The sequence below is a fragment of the Protopterus annectens genome, chromosome 5.part1 (genome assembly GCF_019279795.1).
Source record: "Protopterus annectens isolate FY-2018-M chromosome 5.part1, PAN1.0, whole genome shotgun sequence".
Classification (NCBI taxonomy): Eukaryota; Metazoa; Chordata; order Ceratodontiformes; family Protopteridae; genus Protopterus; species Protopterus annectens.
In genome coordinates, this window is record NC_056736.1 from 751,938,512 (window position 1) to 751,958,996 (window position 20,485).

Here is a 20,485-nt window from a genome sequence, read left to right on the forward strand (position 1 = left end):
CCTTACTGTTTATCTTCATGGTAGTCTTTGTTATGTACTAAAAAATATAAAGAGGTGTAGATAAGTATTTAAGCTGGACCCCCCCCCCCCCCACCATTTATCTGCTCTGGTTGCCAGTGCTAACCACACACTTGCATCTCCATACAGATCAGCCATCACCTTGCACTACAAATTTATGCTGGGGTACTCTGCAAATCCCTCCCAAAGCCTTTCAGATTCCCACTCCACACAAAATGTAATACTATATCCAAACTTCCACAGCACAATATGTTCATAGGCATTTACTACACTAATGACCACAAGGGCCTTTTTAAGGCTATAGCCGTGTATCCTAACTCTCTGACAACTTCTTGTACCCTAGATAAGTGTAAACAGGGGCTTGGGAGATGAAACGTGTACAAACAGGGGCCTGAGATGAGCATTTACGGGGTATGTGTTCATTAGAGACATAGTGCCAAGCCAGGGATGAAGGATTCCTAGCCCTCCACTATTGTCTCCATCACATGTGTGGTCATCAAGGCTGTTTGCTGAGGCCCCTAATGCTGCCTGTGAGCACCAGTCCATGTGACAGTACCGTCATCATCATCAATGTCCTTCCACATCATTGTTACAGGATTCCTAATGTAAGGGATCTCCTACCAAGGATAGCCCAATGTCCGGCCGTTATACCAAAACCATTAGCTTTTTTAGCCGCTGTACATCACATGGCTGCTGCCCTCGTAGGGCATAAAAATTATGCACTAATGCAAACTCTCAGAACAACTTTGCTGCCAGTATGAATGCCATTCTCGAACCTCTGTCCGAACACCTTTCTGCTACGCTGGTTGTCGGGCTGTCTTCAGATAACTGCCCCAGTGGGGTTTCTTCGCTGTCCTTTATTCATTCTTGTAGTGTCCTTGTGTTCGTGTCATCCAAGAAGGGAAAATGTCAGTGTGGGAGGCAGATTCCCCATAAAGACAGTTCTGACCAGTATCATCTTTGTTTAGGTACTTCCCAAGACAATACTCCATGCTCTGTCTGCCAAGTGTTTGTTACCAAGACCCTTTATATTCACTTCTCTTCCTTATCCGTGTACCTTGAGAACCAGCAACTTAGGTTATGGTGGAATCCTCCCATCTCAAAGGACTCTTCTCTGCCAAGGAGGAGGCCAGAAAGACTAGGTCTAATCTGGTTGTTGTCCAGCCTCCCCTGAATGTCTGTCTAGAAGCTAGTGAAAGCCCTAAGTGCTTCTGCTGTGACCCCGCTAGAGGCTAGCATGCATCTGAATTCTTGCACATCCTCTAAGGCTTTTCCAACATCTGTTCCAGACACTGAGGGGGAGCCTTGGCTGATTATTTCTGAAGGACTGCTTGGGATTCCTTAGGAAAAATCTCCTCCCTCACTAAAATATAAGATTATTGAATCCCACCAAGGGTCTCAACCACCAGGAGTCCTTTTGTTGGATATCCCACTCAAGAAAAGACAAAGTAAATGCAGCATCCCTGTTAGAGATCCTCTGTGTGAATGGCAAGATTTTACTCTAGGTCTGTTCATTGCTTTAATGGATTTGAAACCTCCTCAAGGGGTGTCTCTCTCTCTGTGCTCCTCCCTGGTTTTCCACCCCTGTTATGAGACCTAGGGAATTTGATTCCTTAGACGTTTACTCCTGTCAAATTCCTTCCCCTCAAGACTATGGATCTGCGGAAGAGAATTCTTTGAGCCCAGACTCCACTTGGAAGAATTATCCTTTGGGGTACTATTGCTTGTACGATGGAGTACTTTAAATGGGATTGCTCCCAGGTCTCTGACATTCACAAGAGGTATTATGAGCTTTTACAGATGGAGTCTCCTAAGCTGTGTGCTGTTCCTCCCGTTTTGGCAGCCATTTTGGACACCTTTTCTGCTGCCACTGTGGCTCCTGATTCTCAGCCCCCGAGAGTCTACAAAGTGCCTGAAGACTGCAAATGTTTGTATAAGTGCCCTTCTGCTGATTCTTAGGGGGTTTCAGTCTACTAAGCTGTTTCACTTAGATAAGCACAGCTGAGCTGTGGAAAGGTTAGGTACAAAGTATGTACTGCTGCCACCTTGGCTTTTAAGGCTACGAATTACCACACCCACATGATCAGGTGTGTTTTGGCCCTTCTTTCTTGGGCAGATTTGGTGGCCTCTGACTTTCCTGATTCTGATGGGAAGTCTTCAGCTCTTTCTCTGCTTTCAGGTTCTCTCACTCCATAAAATCCAGCTATGATGCAACTGATGCCTGTTCTGCTGCTGGTTTTAGTTCTGTGATGAGTTGATGTTCTTCGTCTCACATTGCTGCAGTCATAACCTGTGGGTAGTCCGCTGTCCTCGATCGGCCCGAATACCAAAGAGCTGGGCTGGCGTCGGTCATTGTCACCTAGAGCTGACGTCAGTACGTCGTAGTACATAAGCGCATGACCGACGCCATATCCTCAGTCTTTCTTGCCGCATGGTCCGAAGCAGAAGCAGCGTTTGCAAGTGCCGTTCGGCGTTCTGAAATTTTCATTTATCGAGTTTCAGACCGAAGACCAAGTTGGGCTAAGTACCCCGTTGGGGAAATGTTTGTCTTTTCTTGCCTCAGTTATCCGGATGTCAGAAAAAGTTAATAATTGCATTTCTTGTGGGAAACAGATAACTCATAAGGATTTTCATTCTTTCTGTATTCCTTGCTTAGGGCCTGAGCACGACGTGGTCGGGTGTCGCTTTTGTGCTAGATTTAACAAGCGCACCATTAAACGAAGATTAGACTGTGCCAGGCTTGTTTTTGGTAAAAAGTGTAACTATAACATGCCGTCGGATCCTCCGACGCCCGCTACCACTAAAAAGCGTAAAGATAAATCTTTGAAGTCTAAACTGGATGAGTCGTCCGTTGCGGACGCCGGTTCTACGGAGCCTCCGGTTGAATCTGTGGATCCTGCCGAGGGTTTGGCTGAATCCCATGGGGAACCTTTACTTTTACAGGAGTTGGTCTCTCAGGAGTTAGGCCCGGCTGAAGGTGCTTCTCAGGTGTCTGTAGTTCCATCCTTACAGAAGGTTATTAGGCCTTCTGCTTCAGTGGCTAAAGCTCATGCTAAGGCCAAACCTTGTCATGTTGGCCCTGGTCATAGTTCTAGCTCTCCAGCCCCTGTTCCTAAAAAGCATATGTTAAAAATGGCTGAGGACTTGATTACTTTGATCAGGGGTTCTATGCCCCCCCCCCAGAGAAGAGGCCTAGGGTGGAGGCAGATTTAGAGGGGATGGATCATTCCTCAGACTACTCTGATTCCTCAGTTGAAGAAATTCAGGAATTCCCTTCTTATTTAGATTCGGATGCAGAGGACTCCTGTCCTTCTGCTTCTCCTCCAGAGGATTTTTCTTTTTCTGAGACTTTACATTCCATGAGAGAGCATTTCAAGTGGGAAGGCCAGGATTTTTCGGATTCTCGGAAACGGCTCAGGGAATTTTTGTTTCTGCCACAGCATAGGCCCTTGGCTATTCCCCCTGTCTTAGAAGTTGTTCAGGATGTTTTCTCTGAATCTTCCCTTAATCCTGATTCTTTACCTCCTGCCCCTGTTAAGCCAGACAGATATTATAGAGTTCCAGAAGCACATAAGTATTTGTACAAGAGTCCTAGAGCTGATCCGGAAACTATTACTCAAGGTCCGAAGGGTATTAGGGCTTCTGTGGCTAAGAATCCAGTTCCTTTGGATAAAGATTCTAGAGCTTTAGATAGATGGGGGGAAAAAAGTGTACACCTCCTCTACGTTAGCTATGAGGGCTTTGAATGAATTGCCAATTTCATATGCTGAAGTATCAGAATTTTTTTGTTAGGACAATTGCAATCTAAGGTGGATGCTTTATCTGAGGGTATAGAGTGTAAGGAGCTCCAGGAGTTGGTTCATGCATCAGATCAAGTTGGCAAGCATTCTTTGCAGTGTGGTTTCGATGCTCTTCAGGCTGCATCCAGGGTGGCTGCTACAGGTTCAGTTATTCGTAGACATGCCTGGCTTAAGGAACAAAATTTGTCAGAGCATGTTAAGGCTCGGATTTTGGATGCTCCTCTTCAATCTGAAGTACTCTTTGGTCCTTCTGTGGAATCAGTTTTGAAAAAGATGGAAGATAAGGCTAAGTCTATGCAGACGGTCAAAGATTTTATGCAGGTGCAGCCCCCTAAGTTTAGTAGGAATTGGCCTGCTAGAGGATGGTCTTTTCCTTCGGATTATCAGTCTAAGGGCAGGCCTAGGCGTGGTAGAGGCAGAGCTCATGCTCAGGGTTCTTTCAGACCTAGGACTTGGAGCTCTCCTGCACAGTCTTCTGGTGAGGGCAGGGGTCAGCCTTTTCGTAAACAGACCCAATGATCTGTCTGTATCTTCCGCTGCCAGACCCTTCTCTACTGGCAGCTCCTCTAGGAGGAAAGTTGGGACTTTTCAAACAAAACTGGCATTTGGTCACCCAGGACAAATGGGTGTTGGATATAATAAATCACGGGTACAAGTTTTATTTTCACACTTTTCCTCCTTTCAAAGGCATGCCGGATGTGCCTCCTCAGCAAAGAATGGAGGCTCAGGAGCAAATTTCTTTACTTTTACAGATGGGGGCAATTCAGGTGGTCCCTCCGTCAGAAGTAGGCCTAGGTTTTTATTCCCGTCTATTCCTAGTGCCAAAGAAAGGAAACACTTGGAGGCCAATTCTGGATTTGTCCATTCTCAATACCTACCTAGACATTCCAAAGTTCAAGATGTTAACATTACAACAACTTCTGCCTATGCTAGGCAAAGATCACTGGATGGTAACCCTGGATCTCAAAGAGGCCTATCTTCACATCCCTATCAGGCTTAGCTGCAGGAGATTCCTGAGATTTTGGGCTGGTACTTCTCATTATCAGTTCTCTGCATTGCCCTTTGGTTTATCTACTGCGCCCAGGGTATTCACAAAAGTTCTGGCTCCTGTAATTGCTTTTTTCAGACAGAGAGGAATACAAATTTATCCTTATCTGGACGATTGCCTGATTCTTGCTCAAAACAAAGACAAATTACTTCAACATCTCCAGTATGTAATGGCAGTTTTAAGGTGCCTAGGGTATTCTGTGAACGAAAGAAAGTCCAGTTTAGTGCCCTCTCAGGACATGTGCTTTCTGGGTGTGAGACTGAATACAGCTTCTCAGATGGCATTTTTGACCCCGGACAAACAAAGAACTCTTCATGTATACTTCCAGCAGATGTCCTTCAAGGATGCATCTGCAGTCCTTACAAATGGGTTGTCCTGTCGTCAGGCAGCCCTTCGGTCGGCCGGATTCCAAAGTCTGGGTCTGGCTTCGGCTGGTGTCGCACTTCACCCGACGTCATAGCTGCAGTTATTCGGGTATAAAGGCATCAGCCGATGCCATTTTCCTCAGTCTTTCTTGCCGCGTGGCGCCCGAAGCAGAAGCTGTTCGCAAGTGCCGGTCGGTCAGATCCAGAGATTACTACTACCGAATACTACTTCGAAGACTTCTAAAAGCTAAGTACCCCGTTGGGGACTCTTTCTTGCCTCAGCCAATGTCAGAGAAAGTTAATAACTGTTTATCCTGTGGGAAACAAATACCTCAAAGATTTCCACTCCTACTGTATACATTGCTTAGGCCCAGACCACGACGTAGCAGCTTGTCTAGCCTGCTCTTCTTTTAACCGACGGACGCTCAGACGTCGGTCGGAGTTTGCGGAACAAATTTTCGGCTCTGATTTTGCCTACATTATGCCGTCGGATCCTCCGACAGCGCAAATTGCCAAAAAACGGAAAGAAAAGGACCGACACTCGCGGTCCGCAGTTTCGGCCGAAACCGCGATTAAGCCAACCGCGAGTGTCTCGGTTTCGGCCGAAACTGAGCAAGCGGTTCTTTCTCCAGCTGAAACCATGCCTACTACCGAGGCCTCTTCTAACCTGGTAGAATCTGCTTCTGAAAATCAGCCTTCTGTTGCGGTTTCCCAGGATTTATCAGACACAATCCCCCTGGATATTTCAACCCCTGCACGTGGAGCTGCTAGGCCTCCTGCAGCCATGTCTATTAAGGCCTTTGCCAGGGCCAAAGCTGCCAAAGCTTCAAAATCTGTGCCTGCCAAACCACCCCCACACAGGCCCAGCACTAGCTCTCATATGCTTTCTTGGCTGAGGATTTAATTTCTTTAATTCGTGGTTCCCAGCCCCATCCAGACAGGTCCTCTCTCCCTCCCCCAGAAAAGAGACCTAGAGCACAGCTCCCTGAACCAGTACCCTCTGATGGTTCCTCTGATGAATCAGAACATTCAGAACTTCCTGAGGCTCCTTATTCTCCTTACGAAGACTCTGATGCTGAAGAGTCCATTCCTTCAGCCTCTCCACCTGAGGAATTTTCCTTTGGGGAAACATTGCATGCTATGAGGGAACAATTTCAGTGGCAGGGCCAAGATTTTTCAGACTCCAGAAAAAGGCTTAGAACATTTCTACATTTGCCACAACATAGGCCTTTGGCTATACCTCCAGTTCTTTCTGTTGTAGATGATGCATTTAATGATGCTTGCACTGCTCCTGATTCTTTACCTCCGGCTCCTGCTAAGCCCGATGGGTTCTACAGGGTCCCGGACACTCACCATCATTTATACAAGGCTCCCTTGGCAGATCCAGAGACCATCGCTCAGGGCCCTAAAGCTGTAGCTGCTACTTCTACTAAGAACCCCCTCCCCTCTGAAAGGGAATCCAGGTCCTTAGAGAGATGGGGTAAAAAAGTACACTTCTGCACCTTGTCAGCTAGGGCTTTGAACTGCCAATTTCATATGATTCAATATCAAGAGTTTATGCTTGAGCAGTTAACTAAAAAGCTTTCCTCTGAAGAATCTTTAGATAAGAAATATGTTCAGGAAATGGTACATAACATACAGCAGGTTAGTAACCATTCTTTAAAATGTGGCTATGATGCACTGGAGGCTTCCTTTAGATCAGCCATGACTGGCACAGTTATCAGGAGACATGCATGGTTGAAAGAACAGGCATTACCAGACCATGTCAAATCAAAGCTTTTGGATGCACCCATGGACAAGGTCAATTTATTTGGTTCCCCTGCTCAACAGGTGCTAAAAAAGATGGAAGAAAAGGCAAAATCTGTACAAACGGTGAAAGATTTTTTACAGGTTCAACCTCCAAGGTTTAGCAGGAACTGGCCTTCCAAAAATTGGTCCTTTCCAGACTCCTCTAAGACACAGAGAGGCAGGAATAGGTGTTCAAGAGGCAGAAACCAATCCAGGGGTGCCTACAGGGGACGCCGATGGCAAGGTAACAACCAGCGAGGCACAGACACAGCCACCACCACTACAACAACTCAGTCACAGTGACTTGACAGTGGCACCGCCTACCAGGGAACAACTAGAAGCACCCTTAGGCGGAAAACTAACATTATTCTCAAACAACTGGCACTGCATAACAAGGGAAAAATGGATTTTGCAAACTATAGACCAAGGTTACAGGTTCCATTTCCATACTCTACCAGGGAAGAGAGGAATGCCAAACCTACCACCTACTCAAAGGGCAGAAGCTCTAAAACAAATATCTCAGCTATTAAGAATGAGAGCTGTGGAAAAGGTACCATCTATGGAGCAAGGAAAGGGATTTTACTCCAGACTCTTCCTGGTACCAAGAAAAGAAAACAAATGGAGACCCATTCTAGACCTGTCCGCTTTAAACACATTCCTTATTGTTCCAAAATTCAAAATGCTGACCCTACAGCAGCTTCTTCCCATGCTGGGCAAGGAGTCTTGGCTGGTTACTCTAGATCTCAAGGAGGCATACCTGCACGTCCACATAAGACCAATTTGCAGAAGATACCTCAGATTTCTTGCAGGATCAGAGCATTATCAATTTTCAGCATTGCCCTTTGGCTTATCTACTGCGCCCAGAGTGTTCACGAAATGCCTGGCATCAGTAATAGCTCATTGCAGGCTTCAGGGAATCCAAATTTATCCCTACCTGGACGACTGCCTGATACAAGCGGACAACAAAAGCAAACTAGCAGAAGATTTACAAAAAGTCATTTACCTGCTGCAAGCCTTGGGATATACAGTCAATATAAAAAAGTCAAGGCTGATTCCATCCCAAAGAATAACCTTTCTGGGTGCAGAGCTGGACACATCAAAACAAATGGCATTCCTAACTGCAGAAAAGAAAGAACTACCACCTCTCTATTTTTTGGCATTAACAAAGCAGAACCACCTAACTGCAAGAAAAGTATTGCAAGCTCTAGGCTTCATGGCATCCTGCATAATCCTGGTCCCTCATGCCAGGCTGCATATGAGAAAGCTACAGTGGTACCTAAGGAATTTGTGGTCCCAGCACAAGCACAGCCTAGAAACCAAAATTCCAATAATTCCATGCCTGAAACAGGAGTTCCTATGGTAGGCTCAGGCCTGTCAATCAAACCCAGGACTACCCTTCTGCAACAGCCAACCAAGCCAAACCATTACGACAGATGCCTCAGACCTCGGTTGGGGAGCACACATGCAGGGCAAGTGCATACAAGGCTTATGGACTCAAGATCAGCTGCGCCTACACATAAATCTAAAGGAAATGCTGGCAGTAAAATTGGCAATCCAGTCTTTCAGACCATTTCTCCAAGAAGGCCAGTTGATGATAAGGACAGACAACACCACAGTTATGTGGTACATCAACAAACAGGGGGGCACCCATTCATATCCTCTATGTCGGCTGGCCCTGGACCTATGGGATGTGGCCCTGACCAACAACATTCACTTGCAAGCAATCTTTGTACCAGGAAAAGAAAACATTCTAGCAGACATATTAAGCAGAACAACCACAGATGCCCACGAATGGATGCTTCATCCGGACATATTCAAAGCCATCACAAGGGAATGGGGATTACCACAAATAGACTTGTTTGCATCTCCGGTCAATCACCAGCTAAAGAAATTCTGCACGAGGACGTCCCACCCACTTGCTTGGAAGATGGACTCCCTCTCTTTCAGTTGGAAAAGCCTGACAGCATACGCATTTCCACCACTTCCTTTGATGCACAAGGTGCTTCTGAAGATCAAAGAGGAACGTCCGAGGATCATTCTGATAGCTCCAGACTGGCCAAGGCAACATTGGTACCCATTACTGAGGAGCATGTCTCGGGAACAAATATGGACACTACCCCTGATCCCATTGTTGTTAACCCAGAACAATTACAGCATCCTGCATCCAAACCTGAAAACACTGCAGCTAACTGCCTGGAACATTACATAACAGCAATTAACCCAAACTTATCCCAAAGGGTTAAAGACATAATCCTGGAGGCACGCAGACCTTCAACAAGAAAGAATTATGCTGCAAAATGGAAAAGATATTTCATTTGGAGTACTGCAAAGGGAAAAGATGTGACTCTAGTGAACATGGCCAACATCCTGGAGTACTTGGCAGAGCTTTCCCACACAGGCCTGTCCTACTCTTCCATCAAGATACATGCATCAGCTATTTCAGCACAGTATAGCTTGGATCCTCCTGTCTTTTCTCATCCCCTGCTCAGACAATTTCTAAGAGGAATTAAAAATGTGAAACCTCCCAGAAAACCACCATTGCCAGCATGGGACTTGAACTTTGTGCTAGAGAAATTAACACTTCCTCCCTTCGAACCAGCAGCAACAGCAGAATTACAATACTTATCATGGAAGACTGCTTTTCTGCTGGCAATAACCTCAGCAAGAAGGGTCTCTGAACTACAGGCACTAATGGCAGTACAACCCTTCCTGATCTTCCATCAAGATAGAGTGTCTATGAGAACAAATCCTACATTTATGCCTAAGGTGGTATCCAGAGTGTCATTAAACCAGGCTATTCACCTACCTACATTCTTCCCAAATCCACAGAACAGGGGAGAAAGGCTTTTGCATACCTTGGATGTACACAGGCAGTTACGCTACTACCTGGACAGGACTAAGTCCAATAGGAAAACTGACCAGCTACTGGTAGCATATGCCACAGGAAAGGAGGGAAAACCAATTTCAAAACAGACAATCTCCAAATGGATAGGAAATTGCATTAGATTCTGTTACTCCTACCATGGAAAGAAAACTCCAGAAAACATCAGGCCTCACTCCACAAGAGCTACAGCCACTACCACAGCTTTCTTACGAGGAGTGGCTATCAAGGACATTATAGAGGCTGCTACTTGGACCTCTGTGCATACATTTGCCAAGCATTATAATTTACCTTTATACTCTAGATCCCGAGCAGGTTTTGCCACTACTGTTTTGCAAGGGATCCTAGCTACACCATAATCACTACTCTTCCTCCTCCCCTTGTTTAGCTATGGTATTCTACCCATTTGTAAGGACTGCAGATGCATCCTTGAAGGACATAGTACAGTTTTGTACCTACCATAAATGTAGATGTCCGAGAGGAATGCATCTGCAGTCAGGATTACCCACCCTCCTTCCCCTCTGAGGTACTCCTAGGGTATTTGCCAGCGTTCAGCTAGCTTGGGGGGGGATCTATTATGGTGTATTTGTTTGTATATATGTACATACATGCTTATTTTTGTGTTTACTCTATATTATTTAGAATCATTGGCATTTATCCAAATTTAGCCTTCCAGGAGGGCACCTGGCATCTGGGGCAAGAAACACTGAGGAAAATGGCGTCGGCTGATGCCTTTATACCCGAATAACTGCAGCTATGACGTCGGGTGAAGTGCGACACCAGCCGAAGCCAGACCCAGACTTTGGAATCCGGCCGACCGAAGGGCTGCCTGACGACAGGACAACCCATTTGTAAGGACTGCAGATGCATTCCTCTCTGACATCTACATTTATGGTAGGTACAAAACTGTACTTTATCAGTAATGTCCAGGCTGACTGCAAGGACAGTCCTTCAAGCCTTGGGGTTCATGGCATCTTGCATTCTAGTACTTCCCAATGCCAAACTGCATATGAGGAAGCTACAGTGGTATCTCAAAAGTGTGTGGACTCAACACTGCCACGATTTGGACACTGTCATTCGGATTATACCTTGCATCCAGAAGGAATTCTTGTGGTGGGCTCAGGAATGTCACCTAAACAAGGGACTCTCTGTGACCCGACCAGAGGCGAGTCAGATCCTAACGACGGATGCCTCGGACTTGGCTTGGGGAGCACACTTCAATGGGAAATGGATACAAGACATGTGGCCTCCCAAACTACTACATTTGCATATCAACATGAAGGAGATGTTAGCAGTCCAATTTGCTTTGATGGCCTTCAAGGACCTACTTCAGCTGGGACAGGTGTTGATTCAAACAGACAACACAACAGTCATGTGGTACATCAACAAGCAGGGGGGACCCCATTCCTACCCTCTTTGCAGACAAGCAATGATTTTGTGGGAAACTGCTCTGAGTTTGCAAATCATTCTTCAAGCACGGTTTCTGCCAGGAGCACAGAACTCCCTAGCAGATGTATTAAGCAGGCAAATTGTGGATCCCCACGAGTGGAAACTGGATCCTCAGGTATTCAAACAATTGACCGTGGCTTGGGGAACTCCAGACATAGATCTGTTCGCTTCTCCACTGAATTTTCAACTGCCAAAATTTTGCACAAAGATGTTCCACCCAAATGCTTGGAAAGTGGATGCTCTATCTTTCAGTTGGAACAACCTTCACGTTTATGCTTTTCCTCCTCTGCCTCTTCTTCCCAAGGTACTCTTGAAAGCCAGACGGGACAAGCCTTGCATGATTCTAATAGCACCAGATTGGCCACGTCAGCATTGGTATCCTCTGCTGAGGAGTTTAATCCAGGAGCCTCCTTGGCTTCTGCCACAGGTTCCTCATTTGTTATCCCAGTCAAACAATCATTTTCTCAATGTTCAGGTGCAGTCCCTGCATCTAACAGCCTGGCGTATTCTGTGATGGAGCCGGTGGGGTCTCAGCTTCCTCAACAGGTTTTAGATGTCATTTTGGAAGCTAGGCGGCCTAGTACTAGAAAAGTTTATGCTGATAAATGGAGGAGATTTTTTCCTTGGAGCACTGCAAAGGGTTTTGATGTTTCAGTGCCTAATTTGAGTTTTGTACTACAGTATCTTACTGAATTACTGGACAAGGGTTTGTCATTCTCTTCTGTGAAGGTTCATGCTGCAGCCATTTCTGCTCACTATGATTGTGACCCTCCTTTATTTTCTCATCCTTTGTTCAAACAGTTTCTTAGAGGGGCAAAGAATATAAGACCCCCACGTAGAGCTCCTACTCCTGCCTGGGATCTCAATTTTGTTTTGGAGAAACTTACTTTACCTCCTTTTGAACCTGCAGCTACGTCTGAGTTGAAGTTTTTGTCTTGGAAGACTACTTTTTTGTTGGCCATTACTTCTGCTAGGAGGGTATCTGAATTGCAGGCACTCATGGCAGTTGAACCTTTCCTGATATTTCATAAGGATAGAGTTTCTTTGCGAACTAACCCTACTTTTATGCCTAAAGTGATTTCTAATGTGGCCTTAAACCAGTCTATTCATTTGCCTACTTTTTATGCTGATCCCCAAAATAAGGGGGAAAAAGTCTTGCATTCTTTGGATATCCACAGGCAGTTACGTTATTATTTGAGCAGAACTAAGGAGTTCAGACAGACTCAACAGTTATTTGTTTCTTTTGCTTTGGGTTCACAAGGGAAAGCTGTTTCAAAGCAGACTATTTCTAAGTGGATTGGTCAATGTATTGCTTTTTGTTATTCTCATCATGGGAAGAATGTTCCTGCTGGGATCAGACCTCATTCTTCTAGGGCTACTGCCACATCTACTGCTTTTTTGAGGGGTGTAGCTACTAAGGATATTTTGGAGGCAGCTGCTTGGAGTTCAGTACAAACTTTTACTAAGCATTACCATCTCCCTCTTTATTCCAAGTCCAGGGCTGGGTTTGCCACTGCAGTTTTACAGGGCATGTTAGCAGCTCCTAATGCTATTTAGTTTGCCAGCCTCCCTTTTCCTTTGCTTTGGGATTCTACCCACAGGTTATGACTGCAGCAATGTGAGACGAAGAACATAGTACAGTTTTGTACCTACCATAAATGTAGATGTTCGAGGATCTACATTGCTGCAGACCTATTATCCCTCCCTCCTTCCCCTCTATAGTTTGTGGTTGTTGGGCGTTTACTATTTTGGCTCTGGCCTTCTTTCATTCTTAGGCCTTCTGACATCTGGGGCAAGAAAGACTGAGGATATGGCGTCGGTCATGCGCTTATGTACTACGACGTACTGACGTCAGCTCTAGGCGACAATGACCGACGCCAGCCCAGCTCTTTGGTATTCGGGCCGATCGAGGACAGCGAACTACCCACAGGTTATGACTGCAGCAATGTAGATCCTCGAACATCTACATTTATGGTAGGTACAAAACTGTACTTTATTCTTTGCCTGCGAGCTTTCCCTGATATTAATGTTAAGCTTTTGCATGCTCCCCTGGTTAATAAAAATCTTTTTGGGACAGCTGCTGCTGATCTGTTGGATAAGGGTAAGGTGTTGCAGGAACTCAAACATATTTTTCTCTCTCCTATCTCGAAATTCCAGAGGAATTACCCTTCCAAGGCCACCTTTGTCCATGAGCAGACTTGCCCACCTCCGAAGGTACGAAGTGGTCCAGGCATATTCCCACTGCTAAAGTCACTTCTTTTCAGGCCAAGCCTGTCTCCATTTGGCCTTCTCTTCCCCTCAATCAGATCCCCCTGTCTCTCCACCTTTCTCTGTCTCTTCCAAATCAGTATCAGATCTCTCTGGACGTCTGGGTGCTGTCCGTCATTTGTCAGGGGTAATTCATGGTTTGGATCCCCTTTTTTTTTTCAGGTATTCCACAACCTTCTCTGGAACAGCTTTCTCATTTCCCAGGGGTTTTTCAATCCCTTTTACATTAGGACAGTATTCGGCCTGTTACACCCTCCCAAGTGGGAAGGGGGTTTTACTCCAGAATGTTTATGGTTCCTTGGTAGGAGGGTACTTGGAGACCAATTCTGTCTCTTTCTTAAAGTCTCTTCTTTCTGGATGCTGTTTCTTCAGGTCTTGTTTCCTTATCTTCCACAGGCCTTCTTGGTTTCGTTGGACCTCAAGGATGTATTCTTTTGCATCCACTTTCACTCTGTATTCAGTAAATGTTTGTTTTAATTCCTCTCTTTCAGTTAGCTGCCTTGCCCTTTGGCCTTGGTGCTGCCCCAAGGATATTCACTGAACGCCTTACTCTTGTCATTGCCTTTTGCAGACTTCATGGGATACAGATGTTCCCCTGTCTGGATGACCTTCTCATTCACTCTTTTCTGCAGCAGTCTGTTGTAAGTCGTGAGCTCCACAATCATATTGCAAATAGTAAGAAACTGTTTAGAGATTATTGTGCCAGATAAGATGGCAGCAAAGTTATTGCAGGAATCTAGAGTAAAGGAACAAGTGGACAAGAACTAGTAGCAGAAGTAGCGCAAAGGGTACAAGTACTTGTCTTCTCAGAGTATTTGGCAATATCTTTGAAAGTGATGTTTTTTAGAGCTCAAACAATGAATAGCAAATTGGGTGAAAATATATATGTTTTCATAGGTAAGTACTGGGCTAGCTGCCCTTGCAGGCCATTTCAGCCTATATAATTTCCTTTTTAAGGGTGATAACAGTGTGTTGTACCTTGTGTGTGTGAGGTAAACACCTTGACTGTTATACCAAATCCTCTTCTCATGCCCTCTGTTTTACTAACCAATGTCTAAGGAATGTGGAAGAGACCTCGTATGAGCACTTATATTCAATTCAACTGTTGGCAGACAAGAATATGGAGCTGAAGGCAGGGAGCAGTATAGACGAAGCGAAGATTAAGGCTCGTGAACATAAAGTTGCTGAGCAGGAGGACGTGGCCAGATGTGAGAGACTCTGGATGGTCTGTAAACCAGAGAGAGTTGAGGCATAGCTGTACTGAATTTGTGGTGAAGTTGGCAGAATGGTCAGAATTCTCCTTAGAAGAGATCAGGATAGGGCGCTTAGGCTGGCTGAGCATGCTTAAGGTGGGCAAGAAAGTCTGTCTAGACATGCAGTAAACCCCTACCAAACTTTTGCTTTAAAGGAAGAACTTTTGGCTAGATTATAGACCGTGGGAAATGAGTTGAAATGAGAGGATCCAGAATGTACGTTATAGCACAATTATTTGATACCCCTCAAAGGAAGAAGGCCCGTTTCATACTTACAGCGAATTTAAGGAAACCGGATACAGACCTAAAATGCTGTACCCAGGCATGTTCATTTTTCCTGCAGGACTAGAAACATTTTTAACACATGAGGAGGCTATGGTGACATTGCCTTATGCAACATCGAGTGAACTTCACAGATCAGGTACATTATAGGAGAAAAAAGGAAGGATGTGGCCATTGAACAGAGAGTGTTAGATGTAAAAATAAGAAAGTCTTAGATGCGTTCCCTTTGTTTAGAAAGACAGTATCATTAACTAAAAGGGCAAGCTCACTTCAGGAGCTTGGGAGACAATTGTGACGCAATCATTAAATCCTCCATTCAATTTTCCGTACTACTGAAATGGCTGTACACAGCAGCACTGGATTATTCAGGAACACCGACTTGCTTATGAAGTTAAGGCAAGTACAAAGTTTTATTTCACTTACTGGGATAATCGAACAGTATACCTCAGTTAAAGGATGTGCTGTTGGAACAGTCAAGTGACTGTCCTCTTTTGCAGTTGTGTGGTGGGTCAGAATTATCGCCATTATTTTTTGTGGGAACCAGGATAACGGCAGTTCATTGAGCTGAGTTGACCTTAAGCTGATAGAAGTTGAGAGGTGTTTTTGTGCCTTAAACTTGTTTAATGAAAGGTTGAAATAAAAGACTTCTTGGTTTTGGGAGATTGACTTAGACTGACCTTGTTTACAGGCTTAGGAAGTAATGATTAGGGTGGCAACTCTGCTTTCTATGACCTGCTTTTGTGTTTGAACTTAAAACTTGGAGTAAGGGTTCATTTGCCCCATAAAATTGCTGAACAGTTGCATTAAAATAATTAAAAATTATGTTAAACGGTCATTATAGTGTGAGCATTTCCCATGTGTCATGGTATGCTTTAAATGTGGCAAAATTAGAACATTTTGTTTTGATTTTAGGGTGTTTATTATGTTGACAAAAGATGAAATGATGCAGAATGTTCAGTGTATTTTCTTTCCTACTACAGAAATAAGATTTAATAAAAGCAAAAAGTTTGTTAGGAAAGTGGGTGGTTCTGTGGATGTACAAAAAAAACAAAGCAAGTTAGCTGACTATTCAGACCCAAAATGATCTTCTTATAGGAAGTAGTTGGACCCCTGTGCCATGTTTCTTAGTATGGCCAAGTATGATTTTAGTGGCAGATTTGAGGCATGGTCCTCTCCCTTGGAAGGGTAAGTAGGCACACAAAACTGAAACTTCCAGACTTTTTGATTTCTGGAAGTGTAGCAGAATGAGGAGGGGCATCTTAAAACCGGGAAGGGGGGGGGGTTTGCTGTTGTCATGGTGGAGTAAAGAGGAGCGGGGGTGATGCTGCTCCTCTCGAGTAAGCAGAAGCAGGGGTGACACTGCTCCTCTCGAGTAAAGAGGAGCGGGGGTGACGCTGCTTCTCTCGAGTAAAGAGGAGCGGGGGTGACGCTACTCCTCTCGAGTAAAGAGAAGCGGGGGTGATGCTGCTCCTCTCGAGTAAGCAGAAGCAGGGGTGACACTGCTCCTCTCGAGTAGAGGAGCGGGGGTGACGCTGCTCCTCTCGAGTAAAGAGGAGCGGGGGTGACGCTGCTCCTCTCGAGTAAAGAGGAGCGGGGGTGACGCTGCTCCTCTCGAGTAAAGAGGAGCGGGGGTGACGCTGCTCCTCTCAAGTAAAGAGGAGCGGGGGTGACGCTGCTCCTCTCGAGTAAAGAGGAGCGGGGGTGACGCTGCTCCTCTCGAGTAAGCAGGGGTGACACTGCTCCTCTCGAGTAAAGAGGAGCGGGGGTGACGCTGCTCCTCTCGAGTAAAGAGGAGCGGGGGTGACGCTGCTCCTCTCGAGTAAAGAGGAGCGGGGGTGACGCTGCTCCTCTCGAGTAAAGAGGAGCGGGGGTGACGCTGCTCCTCCTGTCGAGTAAAGAGGAGCGGGGGTGACGCTGCTCCTCCTGTCGAGTAAAGAGGAGCGGGGGTGACGCTGCTCCTCCTGTCGAGTAAGGAGGAGCGGGGGTGACGCTGCTCCTCCTGTCGAGTAAGGAGGAGCGGGGGTGACTCTCTTACTACTTAACTAGATGCCAAATACTGACAGAGGTATTGGTTTATCAAGAAAGTCACTTTACCTGTGAACCCTTTCTAGCCACTCCTCTCTTGTCCCTTCCATTACACCTGGTCTCCAAGACATGTTATCAAACTTGCTTTAGTATTCCCTTCTGTTTTCTCCGTGAGTATAGTTTCTGTTGTTCTGCTGTACTTCTCAATTTCCTGTAGCTTTGCACCTACTTAAAACCTTTCTTAGTTCCTTACAAACTGCTCTTAGCATCTGTGGTCCCACCTGGAGTAGCCATGTCGCTCATCTGTAACTGCTGTATATAAGCCTAAACCTGGAAGTCCATTGTTAGTAATGTACCCTGTACTGCTGCTCTGCTTATATGAACTTGATTACTTACATATACCTTGCTCTCCTCTCTCGTTGAATATTCAAAGCTTTCAACCATGTCTGTTACATACACTATGCAAATTAGGAATTTCTATACTGTGACACTTGTACCTGGCTATTGTTAATGTTTAAGGTATTTGATTTATTTTCCATTTTTAGAGTAATAATTAAGACTACCAACCCATTTCTGTACTGTGCAGTTTTTGTCTTCTAACCATTAACTGATTTTAGCAATGTTTTATTTAAGCAAGAACCGACGACGTGGTGTGGTATATTGAAGATTTACTCGTGGTTGGTATGGTTTGGTCATGAGGGCGAAGCCCGAGTGGCCAAACAAAGACAACCGTGGGTAAATCCAGCATTACCCACACCCAGAAGTGGATTATTGCTATTATACAATGACATTATTTAAGAAAAAAATACTTACTTTTCTTAAATAATGGCATTGTATAATGCCTCCTTGCTGCCCTTCCGCAGCTGTCCAGTATTCTGCGGAAGTTCTGATGTACTGCGCATGCGTATGGTTATGCAGTATGTCAGAGCTGCGTGTGGAAGCAACGGAGAAAGGAAGATCTCCATTGCTTTTTAAAATGTGTCTCGCTATGTTGAGTTTAACGTAGCGAGATAGCTTTAAAAAAAGCAACGGAGATCTTTTCTCACTTGCTTTTTTTAAAGCGTTCTCGCTATGTTAAACTCATTTAACATAGCGAGATAACAGCAACGGAGCTCTTCTGTTCTCCGTTGCTGTCCTACACACACAAAAAAAAAAAAAAAAAGACTTGCACTAATGGAAAAAGTCTGGGCGACCGGACCTTTTTCCATTAGTATAAGTCTGATTTACAATGGGCACGCTGACCAATCAGCGTGCATGTTTTGGAATATTAATGGGGGGGGGGGGTCATTGTATAATCTTCAATATACCACAACCACCAAGTCGGTTATTGCTATTTATACAATGACATTATTTAAGAAAAAAAAATACTTTAATGTCTTTCTATAACGGCGGATTGCTATTCTTCCACCAGTTGTGGTATACTGCTTCTTTGTTTTGATGTACTGCGCATGCATATGGGACTTGCGTTCCCACGCATACCCAGTACATTGATGCTTTGAAATGGAATCAATGGAGAAAAAGTCTCTGTTGCTCCGTTTTATCTCTCTTAAGGTTTGGGGGCACTTTATACCAATGGGAAAAAGTCCAGGCGACCGGACCATTTTCCGTTGGTACATTGTGGGATTTACAATGGGCATGCTGGTTGGGCTGGCCAATCAGCGTGCACATTTTCGAATATTAATAGGGAGCTATTGTATAATAGACTTGTAATATGCTTTCTAACTGTAACCTTTTGCAAACTTAATGTATGTATTTTTTGATGATGCTTTTCTTCCTGGGCCCCCTCTGAAAAGGGACCTAGTGCCCAGAAGAACTATCCTGGTACAAATGATAATACATTAATGTGCATATACTGCCACACATGTGTAATTCACTTCCCTTTTTTGTTTTGCATCTTATTTTTTTCTTGTATTTTCTACTGTGACAAAATGACTAAGAGATGACTGAAAATGATACAAAACTAGTTATTCCATGTTGTTAACAATTTACACACACACAGACTTTGTTTATTAAAACATTACAGCCCATATGATGATCTTGAGCTAAATTTTGCTAACGTTTGCGTGTTGTCAGGGAGCACAGCGGTTTGCATTAAATACTAACTGCATAACTCATGAACACTCTGCTAAAGATTGCAGTATGCAGAGGGCCACAGTTTAACCCCAGTAGTCAGTGAGGGAATGAATATTGTTGCAAGGCACATCCTTAGGATTGTAAGAGGGCTACTAGAGCTCTGTGTCATTGGTGGGCTTCTGTGGGACTTTCTCTTGTGAAGTCTTTAGTGTGGTTCGTTTGGTTTGTTTGTGCAGGTAGCTACTGCATTGTATTCTTGTATTTTGTACTTGATTTCAAATTTAATCTTTTATTCTTGTTTTTCAGTCCTGGTAGAAGACGTGATTTTTCACCGGTGCCTTGGAACCAGTACTTTGAATCTATGGAGAATGTGGTTGTTGACAGTGATCTCAACAAAGATATATCCTTTTCGTGGGACTAAAATATCCTGTGACTGCATGACAGATTGTTAATGGATGATGGATAGACAGTGTACCAAGTATTAAAGTTTGTTGTTGCACTATTTCTTTTTGTTTTTTTCTTTGTCACCCCCCCCCCAGTGCCTGTTTGCCATGCAGTCTATTCCTTTTGTCAATCAGTTTGTTCCTCATTGCCTTTCTGCAGGTGCTGAGGTGTGAAAATGGTCATGGGAGGAGCCTTATTCAGGCAGTCATAAGTTGTGAATGCTTTTTCTTTGGCCATATGAAGCTTTTAATATTGTTAGGTGGTCAGGCATTGCATTGGAACATGCTGCCATTCACCCTCCACCATGGGTGGCCAGGCATCGTAGTGGAACATGCTGCCATTCACCCTCCACCATGGGTGGCCAGGCATCGTAGTGGAACATGCTGCCATTCACCCTCCACCATGGGTGGTCGGGCATTGGCTGCTGACTTATCCTGTGTTGCAGTATCTTTCCACCACCCAAGTTGCTAACTTGTCCTTTCTTAGATGCAGTCTGATATTCAGCTTAGCTAAACACATTACCTTTATTGCCTCCAGGTGCATTACAAGTTGTCATTTTGGTTGCAGTGAACTTTGTATCATGACGAGACTTCTGAAGTAAGTGTATTGTTGCTTGGAGTTGGTAAACAGAATAGTGCAGTAGGTCTTTAGCAAATGTGATCTGGCATTATGATACTCTTTCTGTAGGAATCGGTAAGGTGACACTGCATGCTTTTTATGGATCACTTTCCCAGGCTACAAAATCCATTTACAACCCTGACAATTTATTACTACTGCTATGGCAGAATATT

At 44.7% G+C, this 20,485-nt stretch overlaps 1 protein-coding gene across 1 annotated transcript in view; it reads left to right on the plus strand.

The window, feature by feature from the left end:
• The window catches only part of PPME1 (protein phosphatase methylesterase 1), a 973,601-nt gene that overhangs the window by 114,212 nt on the left and 838,904 nt on the right, over window positions 1-20,485 (plus strand). Inside the window, exon 2 of the mRNA XM_044073394.1 lies at window positions 19,557-19,650. Coding sequence (XP_043929329.1) covers window positions 19,557-19,650 — 94 coding nt within the window. The remainder of the gene's footprint in view (window positions 1-19,556; window positions 19,651-20,485) is intronic.